A 23063-nucleotide genomic window follows, 5' to 3' on the forward strand; every position below is an offset into this window, starting at 1 on the left:
TACCTAAGTCGCCTTGCTTTCACATCCATAAGCTTAAACAATGGGCTTTAACCCCCCCTCCGGTGGGTGTTCATGTGCACTTCGAAAAACAAAGCAGTAGTAGTCTCATGTTTTCTACTGAGGCGTAAAAACCAACCCAGCAAGTCCTGATTCTGCTGCTGCAAGGCATGGCTGTGTTGATGCAGGGAGTTCAAATGTAAGGACATAAGCATTCCCTTTTGCGGCTGAACTCACACAACGATAATAGTGTATCCACAATTCCATGTGAGGTTTTGATCAACTGTAATTTTTCTGGACCGATCACTCAGTTCTGTGTTGGCAAACAGAGCCGTCACCAGTGCTAGTGGGATTGTGTCACTTGTTGCCATGCTCAGCCAGTTCCTCTTTTGTCTTGCCTTGTTTGCGTGGCATCTTCTTGCTGCTGCTGTCCTCCAGCTCTTTGGTCTTGTAGTAGTGAGGAGCCACTTCAAGAAGCCAGCCACTCTCTATCTCAATCACCTTCACACAGGGGGAAGATGGATAAATCAATTAACGGCAATTCTAAGGTAAACATTGTTATGGTGGTACAGTAATCTCTGCTCAGACTTCTTCATTGCATTGGCACATGGTCACACGCTAATGAGGAAACCAGATAAGCCGATGTAACACAAAGCAATCATTCTAAGAAGACTTTCCAATGTGTTTGATTGAGACATGACTCAATCATGATTGAGCAATAACTTCTGCATTTGAGTTCAATCCTGTATAATTTGCAAAAAACGCCTATACACAGCATACCCAAAGAAAATTGATTGTTGTTCTTGGACCATTTGGAATAAATGCTTGGGCATGGTCTCATTTTCCCAGCAAAAATAATCAACACTATGTGCAACTGACATTGAGTAATACAAGTTTGAACTTACTGGGATGGAAGGTTTCTATTATAAGATGTTCATCTATGACCTGGACACAATGTGGCACTGGCTACAGTATGAAGCCTTACCTAGCCCATGACCATAAAACATTTTATTCTGTAAATGTTATGATTCACCAGTAGCCTGAAGTAAGAAGAAGTAGGTCGGGAGTGGCCTATTGTCGGTATCAGCTGGTAACACATGGGAGTCTGTCCCATAACAACACGCTAGACCCCTGGGAGATGGACGCACGACTTGCTGCACCCAAGCCGTGCTACTCATACGCTGAGTTGGCGGTGCCTGGGATTGAACCCATGAACTTGTGGTCCAAAGAGCCCACCCCCCAGGACTCAAAACAAATAATCGAATAAATATGACTGTTACTTATAGACGAATTCAGAAACGGGTCTCATGGTCGCAGCTTACGCATTTCCTGTAGGCGGACTCGACATAGCTGCGGGGTTTAAACCCTCACCAGGCGCACCTCTTCTACTACAGTGGACGGTAGAGTGACTGATGTTAGTCTGCCTCAAACGTTACTCTTTTACCTGCTTTTTACTAACAATACTTTAAATGCTTAGTATGAGGTATAAATTACAGCAGCCTTGTGTTCATAAAACAGAAAGATTGGGTATTGGGTAAGACTGCCGTTATGCATCTTTCAGGACCTTTCACTGCTTCGTCTCAACCATTACTCAATGGCTCTGGTCTCAGCCACCGTGGTACATATTTTGACATTCCGTTTTTTTTGGGAATGTTGCCACTACTGTTGGAGCAGCCATAAACTACACAGGTTTATCTCGATGTTCTGGGCATCTTTGTAATGTTAGTGTTAGTAAAAAGCAGTTAAAAGAGTAATGTTTGAGGCAGACTAACATCAGTCACTCTACCGTTCACTGTAGTAGAAGAGGGGCGCCTGGTGAGGGTTTAAACCCCTCAGCTATGTCGAGTCCACCTACAGGAAATACGTAAGCTGCGTAAGCATCAGGGGGGCAGTCAGACAGATATTTTGTGAAGCCACAAGGAAATCGGGATTTCCTGAAAGTTCATATAATGGCCTGTTGTGGCGCTGTCATTGGGCCCAAAAAAACCATAGCCCCATAGAAGTCCATGTATTTGGGCCCAACTTCACCTAGACTGTATTACCTTAATAAACATGGTCATGAATACTTTTTGCTTCCAGTCACTAGTTTAAAGTCTCATTTCTAATGTCATAATATTGTTTTTGGAAAATTATGGTCCCATTTATAAAAAAAATTACCATAAAGTTGCGCATGTTCTGAGGGGCGTGGCTACCGTTACAGTCTATGAACGGGATCCCCCACCCACTCAAGTCAAAATAAAAAACAACAAAGAAGAAGGGTGGAAGTCCCGCCTCGTTGTCTGGGCCAGCCAATGGGCCAGCTGGGCCCAAACGGATCTAGAAAGATGGCGACTTACAATTCAAGGACTGACAGGCTTCATTTTACGTTCATGTTAGACCCGGGGAACGCTTTGTCCATATTTTTTACAGTCTATGGTAAGCATACGTAAGCATGAGACCCGTTTCTGAATTCGTCTATATGTGACCTTTGGGCAGCGAACGGCATTGCAAACACTAATCCAACCAGTAGTGTGATGCAGACAGACCTGTCTCATGAACTCTTTAGTGGTGAAGACCAGCTCATGGTAGATGAGCCAGCGTGGCTGTTCCTCAAACAGGGAGCTGTTGGGGTGGACATAGACCGTCTGTTGATGCTTCACCGTCTTATAGCCGCCCTTACTCAACCGTGCAGTGTGGTAGAAATACCCCGCTGTTACTGCCTGGGGGGAGAGAGAGGCAAGAGAGGGATATTATGGTATAAAAACGGTATATACACATTTATATAAACTTTTCAACTGTGTTAAAAGCAATGTTGTTGTTGCTGTTGATGATATTGATCTCTCCAGTAATGTGGGTTAGGTCAAGTGAGGTATCTGATGCTATTAACCTGCTTTAGTCCAATGCTATCTATGTGTTTCACTGGTTTTATGGTTCATGGTGTAGTTCATGCATGGAGCAGAGCTGCTCTGTGAAACCCAGTGACTCCCATTGAAAATGAATTGCGAGCTGCTTTGCCCCCCCTCTCCCACCGGAACAGAGAGCGATTTAGTTTCAATAGTGTGTACGGCACCAAACAGCAGGGACAATAACAGGCCTATTGCCTATGCCAGTATCCTGTCAAAGGTGTTAGAAAGAGTAATTTTAACCAGGATTTAAATGTATGTTTTAACTACTGACAATCAGTACAGATATATGCATAGATCTATGCTCTAAAGGAGTTGATCGCTATTCGCTAAATATGAAAGTCATAGTTGCTCTCTATTTGTATATTTTATTGACCCATCAAAGGCATTTGATCAAATCAATCATGAAAAACTATTCATGAAACTGATTGCAAGAAGTTTCCCAAAATACATAGTTAGAATTCTTGGTTAGCTGGTATGCCCAGCTAACCATAATGCTGTCTCCACCCCATTTCACCTGGGCAATGGGGTCCGTCAAGTTTTATCTCAGTTTTTATCTAATGTTTTTATGGATGACCTCTCAAGGCAGCTAAATGCTTGTAAAACAGGTTGTATTGTTGGGGAGTGTCATTAATGTATGCGGATTATTTAGTTATAGCTCATATATACTGCAGGGTTACAACAATTATTGAGGATATGCTCACAGTATGGCAAAGAACATATTACTTATAATGCCCAAAAAGCATTATGATTGTTAAATCTAGAGAGGACAGGATATATATAAAATATATATCCAATATCTCTAGCTAATAGCTATCCAGCTGGATAAATAGATACACTGCAGATCACGAGATGCCTTATTAACCCTGCCGTTGACAGAGATCTCCGTCAAGTCTAATCCAATGCTTCACTGCCGATGAGGGAGATTTCCCTCATGTGGTCTTTTCAGTAGTATGATAGATCAGGGGTTCTCAATGCTTGAGGCTGGGGACCCCCGGAAATGCTTTGGCCATGTCTCGCGACCCCTGCCCCACGACCACCCCCAATACAAACTGAGTGCAAAAATAACCTTAAAAATAGAGAAAATACATCATAAATGAACTGAAACCAGATATAATCATTAAGTAAAGTTTATGCATGCACCACATAATATGTAAATTCCATTTTCCAGCTATTCAGTTGCAAACCCTACCCCCCCCCCCCCCCCCTTTTTGTTTTTAATAATTTCGCGACCCCGAGGGGTCGCGACCCACGGGTTGAGGACCCCTGCGATAAATCACGCTCTTCGCCAATATATAAATGGTTCTAGGTGGCTAAGCAACAGATAAAACCGGAAGTGAACAACTGAACATATCGCCTGCCAATTGCCATCCACCTCCATGCTACCAGATTTAGAGAAAAAGCATTCCGAGATTGCATTTTTGGTCAAAACAAGCTCAACGACTGTTGAGTTTCCTAAATTGCTTACTGCTCGCAGTGTCTGGCATATTTTCTAGACAAACTGGCACATGATATATTTCCCATAATGTGACATGATTAACTAGTAACAAGTAACCAGCTAAAATTCAAACTGTAAAAATATTCCATTAGCCACTGACTAAAGAAACACCCAGGCTTATCTCATGTGGTTTTGGGGTGTGTTCAAACTGATACATTCTGATAAGGTTTGTAGAAGTTCATCTGCAAAGCCCATACACAGGCAGCCTTTAGTGTAGATGATTGCTCTGGTTTGCCTTTCAAATATATATATTTTCTTTTCATCAGTGTCCAGTATATTGCAAAATCATGGTGAAATTGCTGATGTTAAAATACATGTTTTTGGCACGAGCAACAGGTCAACAAGTTCCCCATTCAGCATGTCCAGAAAGCACTGACCTTGCGGATGGGAGTGATGTCGTCATGGGAGCTGACGACCTCCACTTCTATACGGTCCATCAAACCCTCCAGCTGCTCCCTTACATCCCGCGCCCTCTTCATGGAGCGGAACTGGATGAAGTTCTCGTAACACCACTGGGTGGAGTAGCCGCTCTCCATCCACTGACGGAAAAGGATATACGATTATTAAGGTCAACGTCTCCTGGGAATCAGGTTACTCAGGGTACGAAAGCATTTTCTGCAAGGTTTTGTTCAATAGGCATTAGTTTTCCCATAAGTTAAGTTTTAGACCTTTACTTCCTGTTTATTGGTTCAATTCCTATTGATATTTTATTCGGTTTACATCTTCCCATGCAAAAACAAAGATATGAGCTTCCGAGTCTGACATGATACTACAGTTTGATTTCATTGTTATTGTATGATTCAACTCTACCTGAGTGTAGACGTTAAGCAGCACCATGTGGTCCCCTCCTGGCACCACAAAGTTCATCCTGGCATTATCGGCATGTACCACCTTGTCTTTAGGTCGGTAGAAGATGGAGTTGTTCACTGACAACATTGCTGCTATGGTCAACACCTCCTCTGAACACTTATACCTATTAGAAATTGGGGTGGTGCAGAGGGTGGAGGAGATATAAAAATGACTGAGGCTTTGCCAGCTTTCCTAGTACTTAAGAAGACATGAAAGGGTTCGTGTTTGAGCCGTCACCTGGTACCAACCTCTCCAAGAATAGAACTATATTGAAGGGATATTTCACTTTGTCATTTCATCATCTACCCAGGCTTATGTGAACACCCCAGACAGTTTTTAAGTTGCTTCAGTCAGTATTTAGATATTTGATATAAATTTTAGCTGCCCTGCCCCCTTCATATACAAACCCATTATAACTTAAAACTCAATTTTAACCACGATAGATTCATCGAAAACACCCGACCTATTTTCTGTTGACTGATCATGTCCTTCTAATACGTGAGGGGCAGTGGTTTGTCATTTACTGTTTTCATTTATTTTTAATAATTATTTTTGAGGAGGAGCTGGAGCTGGAGCTGCAGGAGGTTCTTTTCCAAAATAATGATTACAAATAAATGAAAACAGTAAATTAAACTCCACGGCCCCCTCACGTATTAGGACAATATTAGTCAACAGAAAATAGGTTGGGTGTTTTTGATGAATCTATCATGGTTAAAATGGAGTTTTAAGTTATAATGGGTTTGTATAGGAAGGGGGCAGGGAAGCTAAAATTAATATCAAATATCTAAATACTGAATCAAGCAACTTAAGAACTGCCCGGGGTGTTCACATAAGCCTGAGTGGACGTTAAAATGTCCAAAAGTTTTTTTGAAAGTGAAATATCCCTTTAAGTGGTGCCTGTGTCCATGCAGTGTTTTGTGAGAAAGTGCACGTGATGACATGCCAATGTGTGCCTTAAGTGGGGCAAATTAAGTGGGGCAAATTAACATCCCACCACCTACTGAAAGGGTAAATATTCAGAATCAATGTTGTTACTCAATTGTAAGAATATAACATTTTGAAAGTTCTGTACCTACAATGTCTTGTACATTCTAATGGGAATCTTTAACAAACAAAAAAAGAGAAAAAGGAAGCCATTTTATAGTTTCAGGATTTTGTGGAGTTTGAGGCCACGTTTTTTAGATGACAACGCACATGGCGTTTGTTTACATCATCGCCCGACGTGGACAGAGCCATGACATCACACGTTTTGCAGATTCCTTCGCATTGCATGTTTACATGGAGACGTCAGGTGCAGCGTTTTCAAAGATTTCCACACTGGAAGGTAGTTCCACTTTGTTGCGTTTCAACCCCCAATAACGGCATTGCCGTCTAAATGGATGATATATTTTTCTCTAGAGACCGTGTAAATGTGGCCTGGGTTGTTCATTGTTCTGTTATCAGCAGACACTCACTGTTCAGAGGCTAGGATCATTTTGCTCAGCATTGGATCCACTGGCAGCTCAGCCATCCTGCGACCCATCTGAAAACAAAACAACAAGTCAATTCACTGCTCATTACACATTCCAAGACTAGGTCAAAAGGACAAAAAGTGTTTTACATCCTTCTTGTCTAACAATTTGTAATGAGGCCCAGTGGCTCATTTGTCTGAAAAACGGCCGCTTTTTCCTGCAGAGTATCAGTGATTAGCTGATCAGTGAGATTGTGCATGAAAGGAGACTTTGTGTATCACATACTGTATCTCATACCTATCAGTTTTTAGTCAATAAGGAAGGGAGTCACGGGAACTGAAAATGTGCCACTGGCTGTGCGTGATGTATTTACTTTGTGTTTGTATGCACAGAATGGAGGAATGGAGTGAAGACGCCCATAGATGATATAGGAAAGTCAACAAAGGGGCCCAAGAAAGCCTACAGAGTGATCGAGGTTGTCTCCATGCTCCACGCCCCGCATGTTTTAAGTTGAGCAGAGGAGTCAACTATAATTAAAGGTATCTGTAACTTACTAGAAGTTTGGCGGACCTAAAACAAGCCAGAAATTTTTAACTTAACATGAACATTTGAGAAGGTATTATTTACAGGATTTTACAAAGAAAAGGAAAAAGAAAAACCATTTAACAATGATACATTTAGGTTCCCCTCATTTAAGGGGACAGGGTACCCACTCAAAGACATTTTCAGTTGTCCATGATATTTCAAGGACAAGGTTTTCAATTACTTATTCTTTTTGACTGATTCTCATTCATACATTGAATTAATTCATTCATACACACACACACACACACACACACACACACACACACACACACATGTACACACCTTAGTAAGTTCTCCCATGTGGTTTAGAGCTCCCAGAGCATACAGCTGTTCCAGAGCCAATACCAGGGTCTCGTGAGGGGGCGGGTCCATAAAGTCAAAATGAATCAGGTCATTGATACCTGCAAGCAAAAGTGAATAGTCTGATAAGATGATAGCGAACAAACAGTGACCCACATGCTTATTGTTATGATTGCAGGGCGTTTTAATATGTGAGATCACATTACTCACTATGCTCATTTTTAGCTTACTTCTTAGTAAGCTAAAAAATCAATTAGTTGAATCAAGGGCATGTGGAAAAGAGTCTGTTATTTGTAGAATCACAAACATTTCTTCCCTCACCCAGACTTTTGAGCAGAAGGACTACATTTCCCAGGTTGGTCCTCTGGATCTCAGGCACTGTGGTCTCCTCCATCTCGTGCTTGAAGGCCCAGGCCGTGTACAGCCTGAAACATTTCCCAGCAGCCACTCTGCCAGCACGGCCCGCTCTCTGGTTGGCTGACGCCTGAGGCCATACAAAACACCCAGGAATGTTATATTAAGGATCACCTAAGCTTAAATGCTATTTAACATTGCATCAATGTGAAAAAGCTGCTTGAAACAATTAAAAGGCAGTGACTCCACAAACAGCATAATCACTCCTCCGGAGGCGGCATTGTGCAATTTGTGCGATAGAAGTGAGCAAAGCAGACCTAACTTCAAGTATAATGTATAATAATGTATTGTATTCAGACATTGTGTTAAGAAAGGCTTAAGTTTAGGTAAGGGATTGGTGCCCTCCAAGGTCAGGTAAGCCAATGAGATTGTGTCAGAGCTTGTAGAAATTGGGTGCCGCTACCGGTTCAGGAGCCATAAGTCCACGACCAGTATTCAAAATGAATTACCCGTGAGCACGGCGTGACAATTAGTGACTCCATGCCAGTGCGGGCGTTGTAACTCTTCTGTTTGCAGAATCCGGGGTCAATGACGTAGATTATACCGTCTATTGTCAGAGAGGTCTCCGCTATGTTGGTAGCCACAACCACCTTGGAATGACAGGGAGAGAGCACACATAGCCATAAGAAAAAGCCAGTAAGCCTTGCATAAGTATGATCTGTAGATTAAAGCTAAAAATAAATGGCTTGATATTAGTGATAATGCAACAACTCTACTACAGCCAATGATTGCAGCTTACATCTACAGTAAAGTCATTCATTCACAGCACCCCCTAGGGGAAAGAACAGGTATGTCCAGGAGGTGCTTTATGCAACTTTGTAAACACTTTGTATAGACACTAGACAGTAACACAGTACATTGATGGTGATTATCAGAAACATTGTTTCTCATGTAATTATTCAAAGGAGGATAAAGTGCAGAAGAGAGAAGACATTAGTGTTTTTGAATCCAACCTTGCTAAATAATAACATTAGAGTAACATACTGTACTGCAAGCCTGCTTCACTACCAAAAAAATAAAAAGGTTATAGGAAATTAGGAAACAAATACCAATGTATCAGTGTCACTAAATATTTTCCTGGTCAACACAATACCAACTAGACCAGTGATCCCCAAACGTTTTAATTTCAAGCACTCCCAATTTCATTTGATTTGATTGCGAACGCAGTGAGCCACTTACTATGACAGCAAGGGCTGAATGTCTGTGTGTGTGTGTGTGTGTGTGTGTCCCGCTGTTACACCACCCGCCCGCCACCAGAGGGCGCAGCTGTAGCACACACACACACACACACAGGGCGCAGCTGTAGCACACACACACACACACACACACACACAACCACACACACACGAGCTGCGTTCGCTTCCCGCGTTTGCGCGTCTTACTTGTAATAGACTACTGTATGTGACAACCAAGTATAGTCTGGTGACCGCCCTGGTTTTGCCCTAGTGGGACTGATTGAGGGTAGCTACTGGGACGTAAGTCGGGACTTGATCACCCCGGCTGGGTCGCCTGAGTGAGGGGTATGATGTTCGAGAGACCTGAAACCCCGATGACCTTGGGATACATCACTGAGGATACATCCCATGTTATTGCCTTATTAGGCCACAGTCCCACAGACCATTTGATATAATTTAACTTTTTATACCTCTGGAATGACTAGGATTAGGAACCCAGTATACACTATAAAATCCTCATTGTTAATTTACCTCTGACAAATGGAACCAACTGAATCCGTGAGGTTCCATTTAGTTCCATTTGTGCTCTTTGAGTTACAGACTCGAAAGCGTCAATTTGGTTCAACATAACTCTCAATCATTTAGCCGAGCGCCTCCTGGACCTCCTTGAACGCCCCTCCATCATGCTGAGAACGAGTACGACTGACCACCGTTTCTCAACGTTGGGTCCGGGGACCACCAGGGTGTCCAAACAGACAATGGGTCTACAAAATGGAACCTAATGTGGCCTAACATATCAAACTGGGGGTCCTTGAAATTAAAAAATGTTGCGAATAACAGAGCCAGACTACACAGTATAATGGAAATGACAAACCCATATCTGTGTCTGACCTTACGAGCTCCAGGCGGTGTAGGGTTGAAGATCTTGGCCTGCATGTCAGAGGGCAGGTTGGCGTAGATGGGCAGCACCAGCAGCTCAGAGATCTTGGAACCCAGTCGTCTGCATCTCTCCTGAAGCAGCTCACAACAAGTCTCAATCTCCTCCTGCAGAACACATGGATGAAAGAACAATAAGTAGTTGTAAACATGCACAATTATGCTTATAATATACTGCATTGGTTATGAGAATACCTGTCCAGTAAGGAAGACCAGGATATCGCCTAAAGGTTGAGTGACGTGGATCTGTAGCACAGACACCACACATGCCTCCAGGTAGTCTGCTTCTGGAGCCTACAGAATAGAGGAAAATAAATCAGCACCAATACATTTTACACAAGTTACTTAAACAGAGAATAGATTGACACAATCAGCGCTGGGATTCCTTCAAAATAGAAGCTCTGGGGTGCCGGGAAGACATGGCCGCTTTTACTCTAGTCTGTACCCCCCTTCCGTTCCAGATTTTTTTTTTTTTTGACATTTTTGCTTGCTTACCTCGTTTCATTATTATCACTAGATGATCCCTCGCGTTCATATTTTGAACGAGAGGCATGTTGAAGTCAGAAATGAAGAGTTTAGTATATCCATCAGATCAAAACCACGGAGATTAGGAGATACGAGGCATTCTTTCTGCAGCGGTAAACTAGGAAGTGACCGGAACTGAACGAAGAGCGAAGCATATGGTGGAGTTGGAGTCAAACTAAAAAGAAATCTGAATATTCTTCTCTCTTTTGATACCATTGAAGATGCGCTAGGACGATGCGCTAGGACGTGTACACACGTCCTAACTGACATAAACAGACAAAACATTTTACATAATATTGAACTCGACTTAAAATAGAACTGAAATGAGTATTGATAAGTCAATATTTATATATTGTTTCCAATATGCATTTCAGTTACACAACACTAGTGTTGTATAAGTGCATTCAGTGTCACAGTTCAGTGTCAGTCTCCAGACTATCCTCTCACTCCATGAAACGCAATACCTACTGTAACGATGATTTCCTGTGTTAGCACGTGTGCTAGGACGTGCAACCCGTCGGTTGGATTGCTTATGACGTGTGGGCACGTCGGGTGGACTGAACCAGTTACCAAGAAGAGGTGAAAATGTTAATTGAACCATTTTTGGCCAATAGCAGATGTCTGTGTTTTTTGTTTATTTATTTTGTTGTTATTCATTCCCCCTTTTGTGCCAGGGAAACTAATACATCTTAATTATAAAAAAATACTTTAAATCTTTCAGCCCGATATCGTACTATCTTTTAATAAACACAATTTCAATCATAGATTTATGAAATAACAGATGAGCATTTGAGATATCCTGTTTGAGACTAAAGTGTTGAAAATGGGGTAGACACAAACTGACATAACAAACTGACAAAATATTTTACATAATAATATCAACTTCAAATAGAACTGAAATGTGTAGTGACTATTGTTGTAAAGCTGCTCTACTTGTGTTTGATATGTCAATATTCATATATTGTTTCCAATATGCATTTCAGTTACACAACACTAGTGTTGTATAAGTGCATTCAGTGTCACAGTTCAGTGTCACAGTTCAGTGTCAGTGTCTCCCGACTATCCTCTCACTCCATGAAACGCAATACCTACTCTAATGATGATTTCCAGTGTTAGCAGGGAACTGTCAGTGGGCTGTGTAAGAATCTCCTTGAGGAGGTCTGATGGTTTAGGCGCCTTAGGTGTTGGGGGAGGGAGTCAAATAGCTTGAGCCCGGCATCTTATTTTGGGTACCTCCTTTTTATATTGCTTGAAGTATACTATTATATAATATTATTGATCTTCTTTCTACTGCTTCTGACTGGCATAGGGTGACGTCATGGCCTGACGTCACTCTGTCGACCGTTTCCGTGGCAACACCTACATCAATCTAAACTTTCTGAGTTCATTAACAAAGACTCTCTACGCCGCAAACCGCAGCATTGCCTGGTGTTGAAAATGAACATATTGCACAGATGCAGTAGTTTAGCAAACTATCACACATTCAAAATTAAACCACGAAGCAGCCAGGTTTGTGTGTTCTGCAGATATGTGCCACTAGTACTGGTCTAGACTGGTCTAGACAAAGACTACTGTATGTTATTCTTACATAATACAGGTGACAATTTATGTAACAATGATGATATTACATGTACTCCACCTCAGGGCTTTACTCATCTCAGTCCTTCTATAATGTAACCAGAGTAGATCCTGCTGTATAAGTAACTTACAACCACTTAAAAAACACAATCTGAACGGCCCATATAGGATACATGATATTTATCGGATATCCAAACCCTGCCCTTACTGACCTAATGTTGAAAAGGTCCTTCTTGATGACATAACTAGAGATAATGTGTACTGATTTTAATATATAGTTTTGCAACCCATTTTTTTCACCCAGTGTCAATTATCTAATGTAATCCTGGGCGCTACACTTCCTCTGCCAACCTGGGGGGGGGGGGGGGGGGGGGGGGGGGCAGCGGACTGACCTCACGCTTCCTTCTATGCATGAATAGTCCAAGCTGCTTCTTTTCACCTGACAGGGGAGTTTCCCCGGACGGACGTAGCGCATGGAAGGAACACGTTATTCCGACCAGTTCCTTTCATACTGTGTACTGATTTGCTTGATGTTTGGACTAAATCTGTAGGAGTGATAGAAAGAAAACGGACGGACATACGGATAGTCTCGGCCACGGCTTCGGCCTAGCGGAGACAAAAAGAGCCTACAACGGAATACTGAACCTGTCCAATACAGCCAGACGAAATTCTAAGAGAGGTTTGCTGATTAACATTACATCTTTTGGGTAGGCGTAACTATCCGAGAGTGCTACAGCACTTTACATCGCTTTGCAGTCCCCTCTTTGTGCATTTTTCTCAGTGCTCACAGAAAATAATGGCAAACATCTAGCACTATCAGAACAGTACTGATCAAAAAGATAAAAGTGATGGTAGTTAAATGTTCTTATGATGCTATGCACAATAAAAGTAGTCATCTTATGGTCTTTGCAGTGTGCATGTGGTGCGTGGCTGGAGCTAGGCAACATTATACACCTAGCAATGCTGGCCACAAACCTTAGTGTAGAAGATGTCAACTGGGAACCTCCTGCCTGGTATCCTGAAGACGGGAGCGTCATCGAAGAAGTTGGAGAAGCGCTCCGTGTCCAGAGTGGCGCTGGCCACCAAAACCTTTAGGTCCGGTCTGAAGCGGGCTATGTCCTTGATCAGTCCAAACAGGATGTCTGTGTGCAGGGTCCGCTCATGGGCTTCGTCTATGATGACCACACTGTGGTTAAAGACAGAGGAGATGATGAGGAGACTGTAACACCAATCATGAAACATACTTAACCAATTCAGGGCGGGAACCCCTTTTGGTGTTGAGCATTATGTTGTACTAGCTATTGAAAAATAGCAGATGTACAAGCTCATAGCGCTCAGGTGAAAGAGGCGCCGTCTCCGTTGTTCCCCCCCCCCCCCATATTATTGTTATTATTATTTTAGTAACGTGTATGTTTCTCTGTTGCAAATAATTATACAACACTATGGTGGTACACGGAGACTCGACACGAATCACGATACATTATATACATTGATTCTGTGCACGGTTCAATGACTGCGTTTTGTTGTGGTAAATGGTAAATGGTGCATTTATATAGCGCCTTTATCCAAGGCGCTTTGTATAGATTGCATTCACACACACATTCATACACAGATTGCGGCGGAAGCCATGCAAGGTACCAACCAGCACATCGGGAGCAATTTGGGGTTCAGTGTCTTGCCCAAGGACACTTCGACATGTAGACAGGAGGAGCCGGGATTCGAACCGCCGACCCATGGATCATTGGACGACCTGCTCTACCTCCTGAGCCACAGCTGCCCCTCTCTCTCTCTCTGTAATTAGCAGGCAACAGTGCAACACTATCTCTCTCTGTTTCTGGCACAACAGCACCACTTTTGCCCCTACTGGTAGTCTAAACATAGTCACAGTCACATAGGTCAGTAAGGACGGACATTGCTGTTCCTTGGAGTGGTTGCACCACCCAGAAAAGGAGTAAACTATAGTCACTCGGTCCATTCAATATACCTGTAGGTGGCTAGGTCAGGCTCGGTGAGGAACTCTCTGAGCAGCATGCCATCTGTCATGTACTTCAAAACTGTTCTTTCCGAGGTACAGTCCTCAAAACGGATACTGTATCCCACCTAGAAGAGGGCATGCAAACCAAATAATAATAATGATCAATCAGAAATGTATTTATGTGCATTTTACACAGAAATGTAGCCTCCAGACACAATAACAATTCTGGAACAGAAATGCATTGAAATGTTCTACTACTTAAACCAGAACACCTAGAGAGAAAAGATAAACCCACATCATTGCCCAGCTTGACGCCCATTTCCTCTGCCACTCTGGCTGCCACAGACATTGCCGCCACTCTGCGAGGCTGCGTACAACCAATCTTCATGCCTCCTCTGGTGTAGCCCTGATTAGAGAAGGGTAAAAAACAGATTAATGTACAACCATCATCATCATCAGGTAGCTTGTTACTTAACTTTAATCCAAATTGATAACGTTTATATTTGCACGCCACATTTCTGTTGACCAATGTACACTCTTTTTACAGCGGCAAGCAGCCTTTCACTTACATCTTCAATGAGGTACTGTGGGATCTGTGTGGTCTTTCCGGAGCCCGTCTCCCCCTCGATGATCAGGATCTGGTGTTCCTTAATGGCATCCAGCAAGTCCTGTCTGTAGGGGAAAACGGGTAGGCTGCGCCGTACCTCCTGAAGGGACTGCTTCTTTCGCTGTGCCTCAGACACGGCCGGTTCCTCCTGCTCCTGAACTCACCCACAAGGAGAACACCACATTAGGGCTGTTATGAATTTGTACTTGCCGATTGTCACTCAAACAATTGCGATTAACGATTTAATTGTGTTTCTGTCGTTGAACATTATGAATGAAATTAGAATACATTTGTGTGTAGCTTTTAGGCTTTGTAAACTTAAGTTGCACAGGGCAGATATGACAAATAATTACTTTATACTTAAAAATAAACAATAGTTGAAATAGCCAATCTACAGTCCATCTTGGGCATGTAGACCTGCTGCTATATCCACTATTTTTGAGGGTTGGGGGGTTATATATGAACATTTTTAACATGGAAATGATTATGAAAATAATTCACATACAAAAAGACCCTGCAATAAAAATGTTATGTGCAAATTAAAAAAGGACTGAATATTTGTAAGTGAATTGCAAACACAGCCATGCTCACTACACGCTGCAATTCCATTCAGCTCTATTCAATAATGAATTTCTAAATTTAGTTAACAAAATATTCCAAGTCCAGTGGATTAATTATTTCACCAGCCAATGCCATAGTCAAATGATTTCAAAGCAGTCCAAATAATTGATTAACTCTATCTCTACCGCTAGCTGTTAGCATAAACCCCAGTTCCCAGTGCCAGCATACGCATTCACAAGACAGAGTGAATGCCCCCCCCCCCCCACACACACACACACACACACACACACACACACACACACACACACTGGCTACATACACTCGCTACACATTGGAACAAGCACACACTGTTTACCTTTCGTCAGAAGCTTTTACATGGCGGCAGCATCGCCATACAAAGGCACAAATTAAATCCGAAATGTGGATGGCAGAAAGTCCACCAAGGACAGCAATCCTGGAGTCCAACTTATAGAGGTTTTCAACTGTTTAGCACTGTGAATATATTTGCAATCCCATAGTTGGAACGGTGGGGCGTTGCTACCGGACCAATGTTAAAAGCTTCCGTAGGCCTCAACCATTATATAGACTGAGTATACGTTGGGGTACGTATATATACGGACCTGGGATAAGACGTACCTGGGGGAAAAAAAGAGTTAAATACAGGTTGTACCCATCATAGTACAACCCGTCAAGGTGTTATAATTTAAATAGGCTGATAACATGGCAGTCATGACAACCCCACCTTCTCTGACAGGGTACCCTTCATGGTGATGGCACTGCTGACAAAGTTGATCATCTCATCCTCCTCAAGGATCAACTGGTACTTCTCTCGCTCCTCCTGCATGCCTTGCTCCCGCTCCTTCTTGGCCCCGAAGCTCAAGGAGGCAGTCTTCAGCCTCTCCTCCTCCCAGCGACCTTGCTCTCCTCCCAGCTCCATGGGCATGTCATCGAACTCCATGTCCCTCTGTGGCACCTCCTGGAGGAGGGTGGATGAGAGGGAGAAATGTGCACGGAAGTAGAGGAGAACGGGGAGAACAAAATAAATCCTCAATGAATAAACCAAACCAGCAATCGTTGTATCACAACTTCACATGTCCCATCTCTCACTCCTACCTTGCTTCTCTTCTCTTCTGGCATGTAGTATCTGTTCTTTCTCTCATCTTTCTCGTGGGCTCCGGCCTTCTTGTAGTCTTTGGCCAGGTCGCGGAGGTTGCGCTTGTATTCCAGTTCTTTCTTTTCCCTTTCTGTCAGCTCCTCAGTAGAAAACAGGTACTCGTCGTCTTTGATCTCGGCCTCAAGGTCCTCCAGCTTCTCTGCCTCTCTCTTCTGCAGGTACTCCCAGCGGGATCGCTTCCTCAGCTCTGGCAACTAGGAAGGGATGGCAGGGATGGGAGAACTCACTGGACTGTGTCATTATGTTGATAGTTACCTGGTGAATGATTCCAGTGAGGGTCGTTCAAAAGGCATGCTGCTTATGGACTTGAGGATAAATGGATGAAAATATCATTTGAGATGACACTTTGGGGCATGCTATACTAATGCTGAATAATGGCTACATATCATCTTTGGCGTATACATTCTAAGATACATTTGAATAGCTAATGTTAATGAGATGAGATAATAAACAGAAAGAGAAACAACAAAAACAGAAGAAGCGGAAACCAAAGACAAGGATGACATGTGAATACTAAAACTGTGCACAGTGGCAAGAGTACATTTAAATTATTTTTATTTTGTTCATCACAAAGACGTATCGGCTATCCAGACAAATCTGTGTAGGTTTCGCTCTAGACACTGATGAAGGCTGGATATCCGAACAGTCTATAAAAATAATTGAAATGTACTCTTGCCACTGTCTGCGATCCATCACCCCCCTTTTTTCCATGATGTTGTTTTGAGTGGATAAGAAGACAGAGCACAGTGGTCACAAGAAAAGTCAATACTAAAACTGTAAAATGAAATGTTATTAAATGTATTCAGAACTGAGCTACTACGTCCAACTGATACCTACCTACCTACTGTACCTACCAGCAGGACACCATCGGTCTCCCTGATAGGCGAATCGGCTGCATATACACAGATACTATTATAATTTAAATATTAATGAGCTTACTTTCATATCAAAATGGGTTTTTTCCTAGATTTGAAAAATGCATTAAAAGATTCCAGGATTTCCCCCATGCATTAATGGTATCCTGACTATCCTCCAAAGATGGTGAATCTGGTGTCAGCTTCCCTAAGTCTATAAATCAGTTTGTGGTAAAAGAAAAATTGTTCATCACAATGGTGCCAGTCAAAGCACTCACCATTTTCCTTTGGTCATCTTCAGCCAACTGCAGTCTCTTCTGAGCCTCTTCATAAGCCTGGAGTAAAACAAAATGGAAGGCATTACAGTACACCATATACAATAATGGGTCAACTCTGATGAATTCATAAAGCTTCATAAAGTCATCCCCACCTTCTTGTCTGTCCTTTCCGCTATGTTCCGTGTCTTGTCTTTGTCCTTCAATTTCACTCGCTCAGCAAAAGCATCCCTCTCCTCTAGGTCTTGTATTCGCTCTCTGTCCTCCTTCTCCCACTCCTCCTCTTCTTCTACTTCTTCTTTCTTGTTGGGCTCCTGCTCGTCTCTACGTGTATAACAATAAGAATGTAGAATAGGGCAGCAAAAGATATCCAAGCATCAGCACTAAACACTGCAAGGTAGAAGGTATTAATATCAATGTACATATTGGATTCTGTATTGTGTACTGTATATTTTAATGTATTGTACCTTTTTTAAGTTTTTGATTCATGTTTTTTTTATTATTGTTTGGACCCAATGTTTTATACATTTGTGTCAATAAAGTAACTAACTAACTAACTACAACACAGGGGCCACCTACAGTACCCTGTTGTACCAACAACATAATTGAAAACTAAGAGCGTATCTCAACTTCAAGTGAGTAACATGACGTATAGAGGGAAACAAGAACACAGAAAACACAAGCACTGGGGATACCTTTTTGTGGGTTCATCTTCACTTGATGACTCGCTCTTCTTTTTCTGCCTGATGTGCTTCCTCTTGTTTCCTTTGTCCTTGCTTTTCTTTTTCCCTTTCTCCTTCTCCTTCTCTGCCTCTCCATCACTTTCGCTGTCCTCCAGTAAGGTGTACGTCCGATTCTTCCTGTCCATCTCTATGGCATGTCGTTCTACCGCTCTCGCCGGCTTCTCAACAACTTGCGCGCGTGGAATCTAGGATGCATCATTTAAGACAGATGTAGAGATTAACCACTTGACTTTGTAAGACCACACTGGATACTGCCAGACTCGAGTTCACTTTAATAGCCTTCTTATTGAAGGAGTGTACAAATGAATAAATGGTCCACATATTACTTTATTTGCAGAGTCCAGTCTTTGGTGTGGAAACCTGGGCAGAATGTATTTAGTAGAGCCTGACAGATATATGGGTGTGGCCGATATATCCAACATTTTTGTGTATTCTTTATTACATTGGTATGCAGCAGGTGTGTCCTGATTTTTAAACACTTTCAAACTGGTCATAATAAGAAATGTGCAAAAACAGCCAATCGACAAGCTCACAAGGCATCCTTCCTGAGCTTGTATATCAAAAAGTTGTGTTTATTTGATGCCTTTGCTTTTGTCAAATATAATATGTTATCAAAGCTACGTTTCTCAAACAGGTCAAAATATTGGTAACCGGTGGTCTATCTGACCCAAAGATCTGGCATTGGTTGGGCAGCCTCTAGTAGGAGTGGAGCACAGTAAACACAAATGACCTACACAAAACATTTACCTTTCCATAGAGTTCTTGTGCGAAGTCAATCACTCTCTGGTTAATGTCGATTGTGCCAGTTTTCTTAAGGCGATCAACAAAGTCTTGAGGGTCCCAGGACTTCCGAGCAGTGCCAATCATGAACTGGGCCACATACCGGTCACTCATCCCCAGGATGTCATGTAGACGGTCATTCACCCACTGCTCTAGATTAGCCATGTTGTCTGTCAAAACAGATGACAGAATGTTTGTCAAGTATGGATGTTTCATGTTTTGCAGTCAAATTGTGAAACACAGAGCAACACACAATGCTGCCAACATTAAATTCTTAAGTTTTCCAGTCTAGTCTAGTTGATCTAAGCCTAAAGTCCAAACCACACCGGTAGGGACTCCTTGTCTCCTTGGGACAAAGCCGTTTAAAGGTTAACCAACACCAATGCAACTCATTGCAATAATTCAATGAGTTGCATTGGTGTGGTTGACCTTAAAACAGTCTCATCCCGACCCGACCCTTTGGTGTGGTTTGGGTTTAAGCCTGGCAACCAACATCATCCCAGTATTAGGTCGGACTTCTTTCGAGTTAAAAAATCTGCAATCCTAGCCCTGAAACATGACTGTCATAAGTACGAGCGTGATTGATTGAAGTATGTATTAACCGTTTGCAGAATTACAGTACATTTCAAGCACAACTCAATAAAGAAACTGTTAACTGTGAGTGGACGACACCATAAAGCATTACACTTAATATACACTTCTATATAGGCAAAAACAGGAAATCATCACATAAAGCAGGTAAAAAAAAAGGGGGGGGGGGGAGATATACAGTCAGTGAGGGGAAAAAGGGGTGGGTGGGTGGGCGTCATGTGAACCGTTTAAAGGTTCACATGACGTTTAAACCGTTTAACCGTTTAAAGATGCCCTAGCACCACATAGAGATAAAGATAAAGCTAGCAAAGCGCCAGGTTGCGTATGCTTTCTGTAATTTCGGAACAAAAAAAACACGTTTCGACTATAAAAATGTATTACAGTTCTGTTAGTTTCAGAACAAGAGAAAGATCCAGCGTCAGTCAGATCAAAACGAGCCTTACCTCTACAGTCTATGCAGGACGCTGTAAACAAAGTGCTTAACGTGAGTCAAACGTGCATGTTACTTCCTTCCTACCCTGAGTTATAAAGTTCACAATTTCACGAAAGTGGTTACATTATCTCTCCCGTGTGATGCCTAACCAAAGTAACCATGTATATGAAGCGAACGAACGTTACGGTAAATGTTGTGTACAGTGTTGCTAAATCAAATGATCACAACAGGATTTCGTTAATATTTCTCACGCTGGACTTGGCGTCGGAAATAGAATTACGTCATTTCTGGGGCGACACGCAGTGTTACCAGGTTGGTTTTGCAAGAGAAACAAGCACCTATGGGTATGGGGTTCCCTCTGGCATAAGCATAACATGTTTTCAGATGGGGGTCCGCAGAGGCGCAGACGAATACCGGTATATGTTAATTTGGGGGTCCTTGACTTGAAAATTAAACAATGGTTTAAACAACATTAGGAAAAACAGAATAACATGTCAACGTCAATAACAAGCCATGCAGCAATAACATAACTACACAGTGGTGACACTGTGTGATATAGGCCTATTATAACTATAATGGCATACTGCCCTCATGCGGTCACCATGTGTCAAGTCAACGACTATGGCTATATAATATAGCCAAAGAAGAAAGAACAGAACAGGAATTCATCATAAAGGAGGTAAAAAGGGAAAAGAAACACATATATACAGTGAGGGGGAAAGGGGTGAGTAGTGGGGGGGGGGGGGGGGGGGGGGATTTAGAATTGCAGCCGTCCGTAGGTGACCTTTGACTGAGAGCTGTTTTGAAGGAGTCAAGGGATTCGCATGTCTGGTGTTTATGGCGTTCCACATTTTGGTGGCATAGGAGCGAAAATAATTTAGTCAATTGTTTGTGCCGAATCTGGGTTGTACATGGTTCGTTGCACTCCCTCTGGTGTTGTGGGTGTGACTGTGGACTTCGTTAACATTATATTAAGGAAGTATCTAGACAGGTACATGGGTGTGGTGTACTGTATCAAATCTTGTGGACCAGACCCATTGCAAGATGCTGAACTCTGACCCTAAGCCATTACAGCCTGTCAAAGTGGGCAGGGGTGAGGTGTGTTCGGGGGGTGAGGCCAAGTAGGAGCCTGACCAGTTTGTTTTGGGAAGTCTGGAGCCTTGTTTTAAGGGTCTTTGAGGTGATGTAGGAGGTGCATGCATCAAAGAAACCTTGTAGAGGGCTCCTGTTAAGGTCTTCACTGTGTTTTTGTTGACCAGTGAGGAGATCCTGTAGTGTAAAGGAATCTCAGTCAGGATACATTGTGGATACATCCACAAGTGGAATTGTAAGTGATGCAGACACAAAGAAATGAGCAGACAAAATTAGATTAATTTAAATGATTTAAAAGTTAATAAATGGCTACTCTCTCTTGATTGATTGGCTGAAAATGTGTCACCTATACCTGAAAATGTATTTTCTATTTATTAAAGAGCTCCAGAGACAGGAGACCTGTTACTGAACAAACACTCTAGCAATGATTACTATCAGAATAGTGATGTAACCTTTTAACAATTCTTTTTTTAACCAAAACATATCACTTACTTACTGCTCATACTCTAGACTATAGGCAACATTAGACTATAGCCGCAACTACAGTCAGAGCCTCTCCTCACCAGATTGAGCGACTAATTTTGGTTCCTAGCTTTCTATTCCTTTAAGGAATAGAAACAGAAAGCTATACTGTATAGCTTTAAAGGAACCAAAAATTAGTTATACTAAGTTAGTAATAAAACCTCTATTACTTGGTTTGTAAGTTATCTTTTCCAAATAGTTATTAATCATAATCAATACCGGTTTTGTCTTTATGGATAGTTGATTATACTTATTTTTCCAGGCTCATCCAGGCACCAACTTGTCAGTGATAGATCTGTATGACAATCTGGGCAGCCTTCGACCAATGTGGAAACAAGTTCAAGGATTCAAGACCTACCCAAAATCATGCAAAATGCAGCCAACGGCATGATACAACTGAACTGCCTTCTTCAGGGAATACCTGAAGAAGGCAGTTGTATCTGCCGAAACGTTGGTCCCTACTCTGCATCCTAATAAATAATCGGCACTTTGGCCATCTGTGTGTGCCACTCTTTTGACTTTTTAAGACTTAACTCTTTAGATGTTTCTACCGTGAGCTGGCACCACTACTAAGACGTTTAGCATCCTCCTGCACAGTGTTATGAAAACATGAACATGAAACCTCACTGAAAATGGCTAGTGACACGCTCTTGCAAAAGACCTGAATGGAAACAAGACTGCATGGACTTTTTTTGTGTGATATTCTTTTAGACTAAGGTCGCATTCACACCGAATACTTTGGTAGACTCGATGCAAATGGGCGGAGAAGTTGGGATTCTTGCATATTTAATTTGCTGCGGTTTGCCTTCACACTGCGCTAGCAGCGATTGGAAACGCAGCAGGGAACTTCATCAATGTGTTCCATTCAAGTAATACTTCAAGTAATAGTTAGGACGTAAAATTAGGGGTAACGTGTGTCGGGGACTAGACGTCTCTCTCTCACTCTTGTGTGCACACTCTTGTGCGTGTGTGTGTGTGCACGCACTGTTCTTTTGGGCATGTGGAGGAACAGCGCAGACAGCAGCACAAATTTAATCCTACCTCCGTTTAGAAGTTTATCGACATGAAGAAAGTGCAATACAACTCACACAACTGCTCAAAGTAGTGATAAGGGAATTAACAGATAATAAGTGTGCAATTGGTATGTACTGTATGTGGTTCTCATTTCGCTGTTCCCTAAATAAATGTCCTCTTTTCACGTGCAGTAACTATCACTTCTCTCTCCACAGACACTTAAATGCCTGTTTCCTGACCATATGAAGAGTC

At 42.3% G+C, this 23063-nt stretch overlaps 1 protein-coding gene across 2 annotated transcripts; it reads right to left on the bottom strand.

Annotated features, from left to right (window-relative positions):
• Nucleotides 1–14: 14 nt before the first annotated feature.
• Nucleotides 15–20432, bottom strand: dhx16 (DEAH (Asp-Glu-Ala-His) box polypeptide 16). Of its 2 annotated transcripts, none has more exons than XM_083762264.1 (21): nt 20194–20432; nt 19127–19329; nt 18332–18564; nt 17792–17960; nt 17640–17696; nt 16447–16701; nt 16076–16297; nt 14735–14926; nt 14461–14571; nt 14175–14290; nt 13166–13376; nt 10283–10381; nt 10043–10195; nt 8426–8566; nt 7884–8046; nt 7545–7663; nt 6681–6748; nt 5188–5350; nt 4755–4916; nt 2523–2696; nt 15–498 (listed from the first exon to the last, which is right to left on the bottom strand). In XM_083762264.1, the coding sequence occupies exons 2-21, from the start codon at nt 19322–19324 to the stop codon at nt 355–357; spliced, it is 3150 nt and encodes a 1049-aa protein (XP_083618390.1). In that variant the 5' UTR covers nt 19325–19329; nt 20194–20432; the 3' UTR covers nt 15–354. The 2 variants fall into 2 exon arrangements, with proteins under 2 accessions (XP_083618390.1, XP_083618389.1); XM_083762263.1 differs by having other exon boundaries at nt 16076–16309.
• Between the last annotated feature and the right edge of the window lie 2631 nt (nt 20433–23063).

This window comes from Protomyctophum parallelum (assembly GCF_964188405.1).
Source record: "Protomyctophum parallelum genome assembly, chromosome: 3".
Lineage (NCBI taxonomy): Eukaryota > Metazoa > Chordata > Actinopteri > Myctophiformes > Myctophidae > Protomyctophum > Protomyctophum parallelum.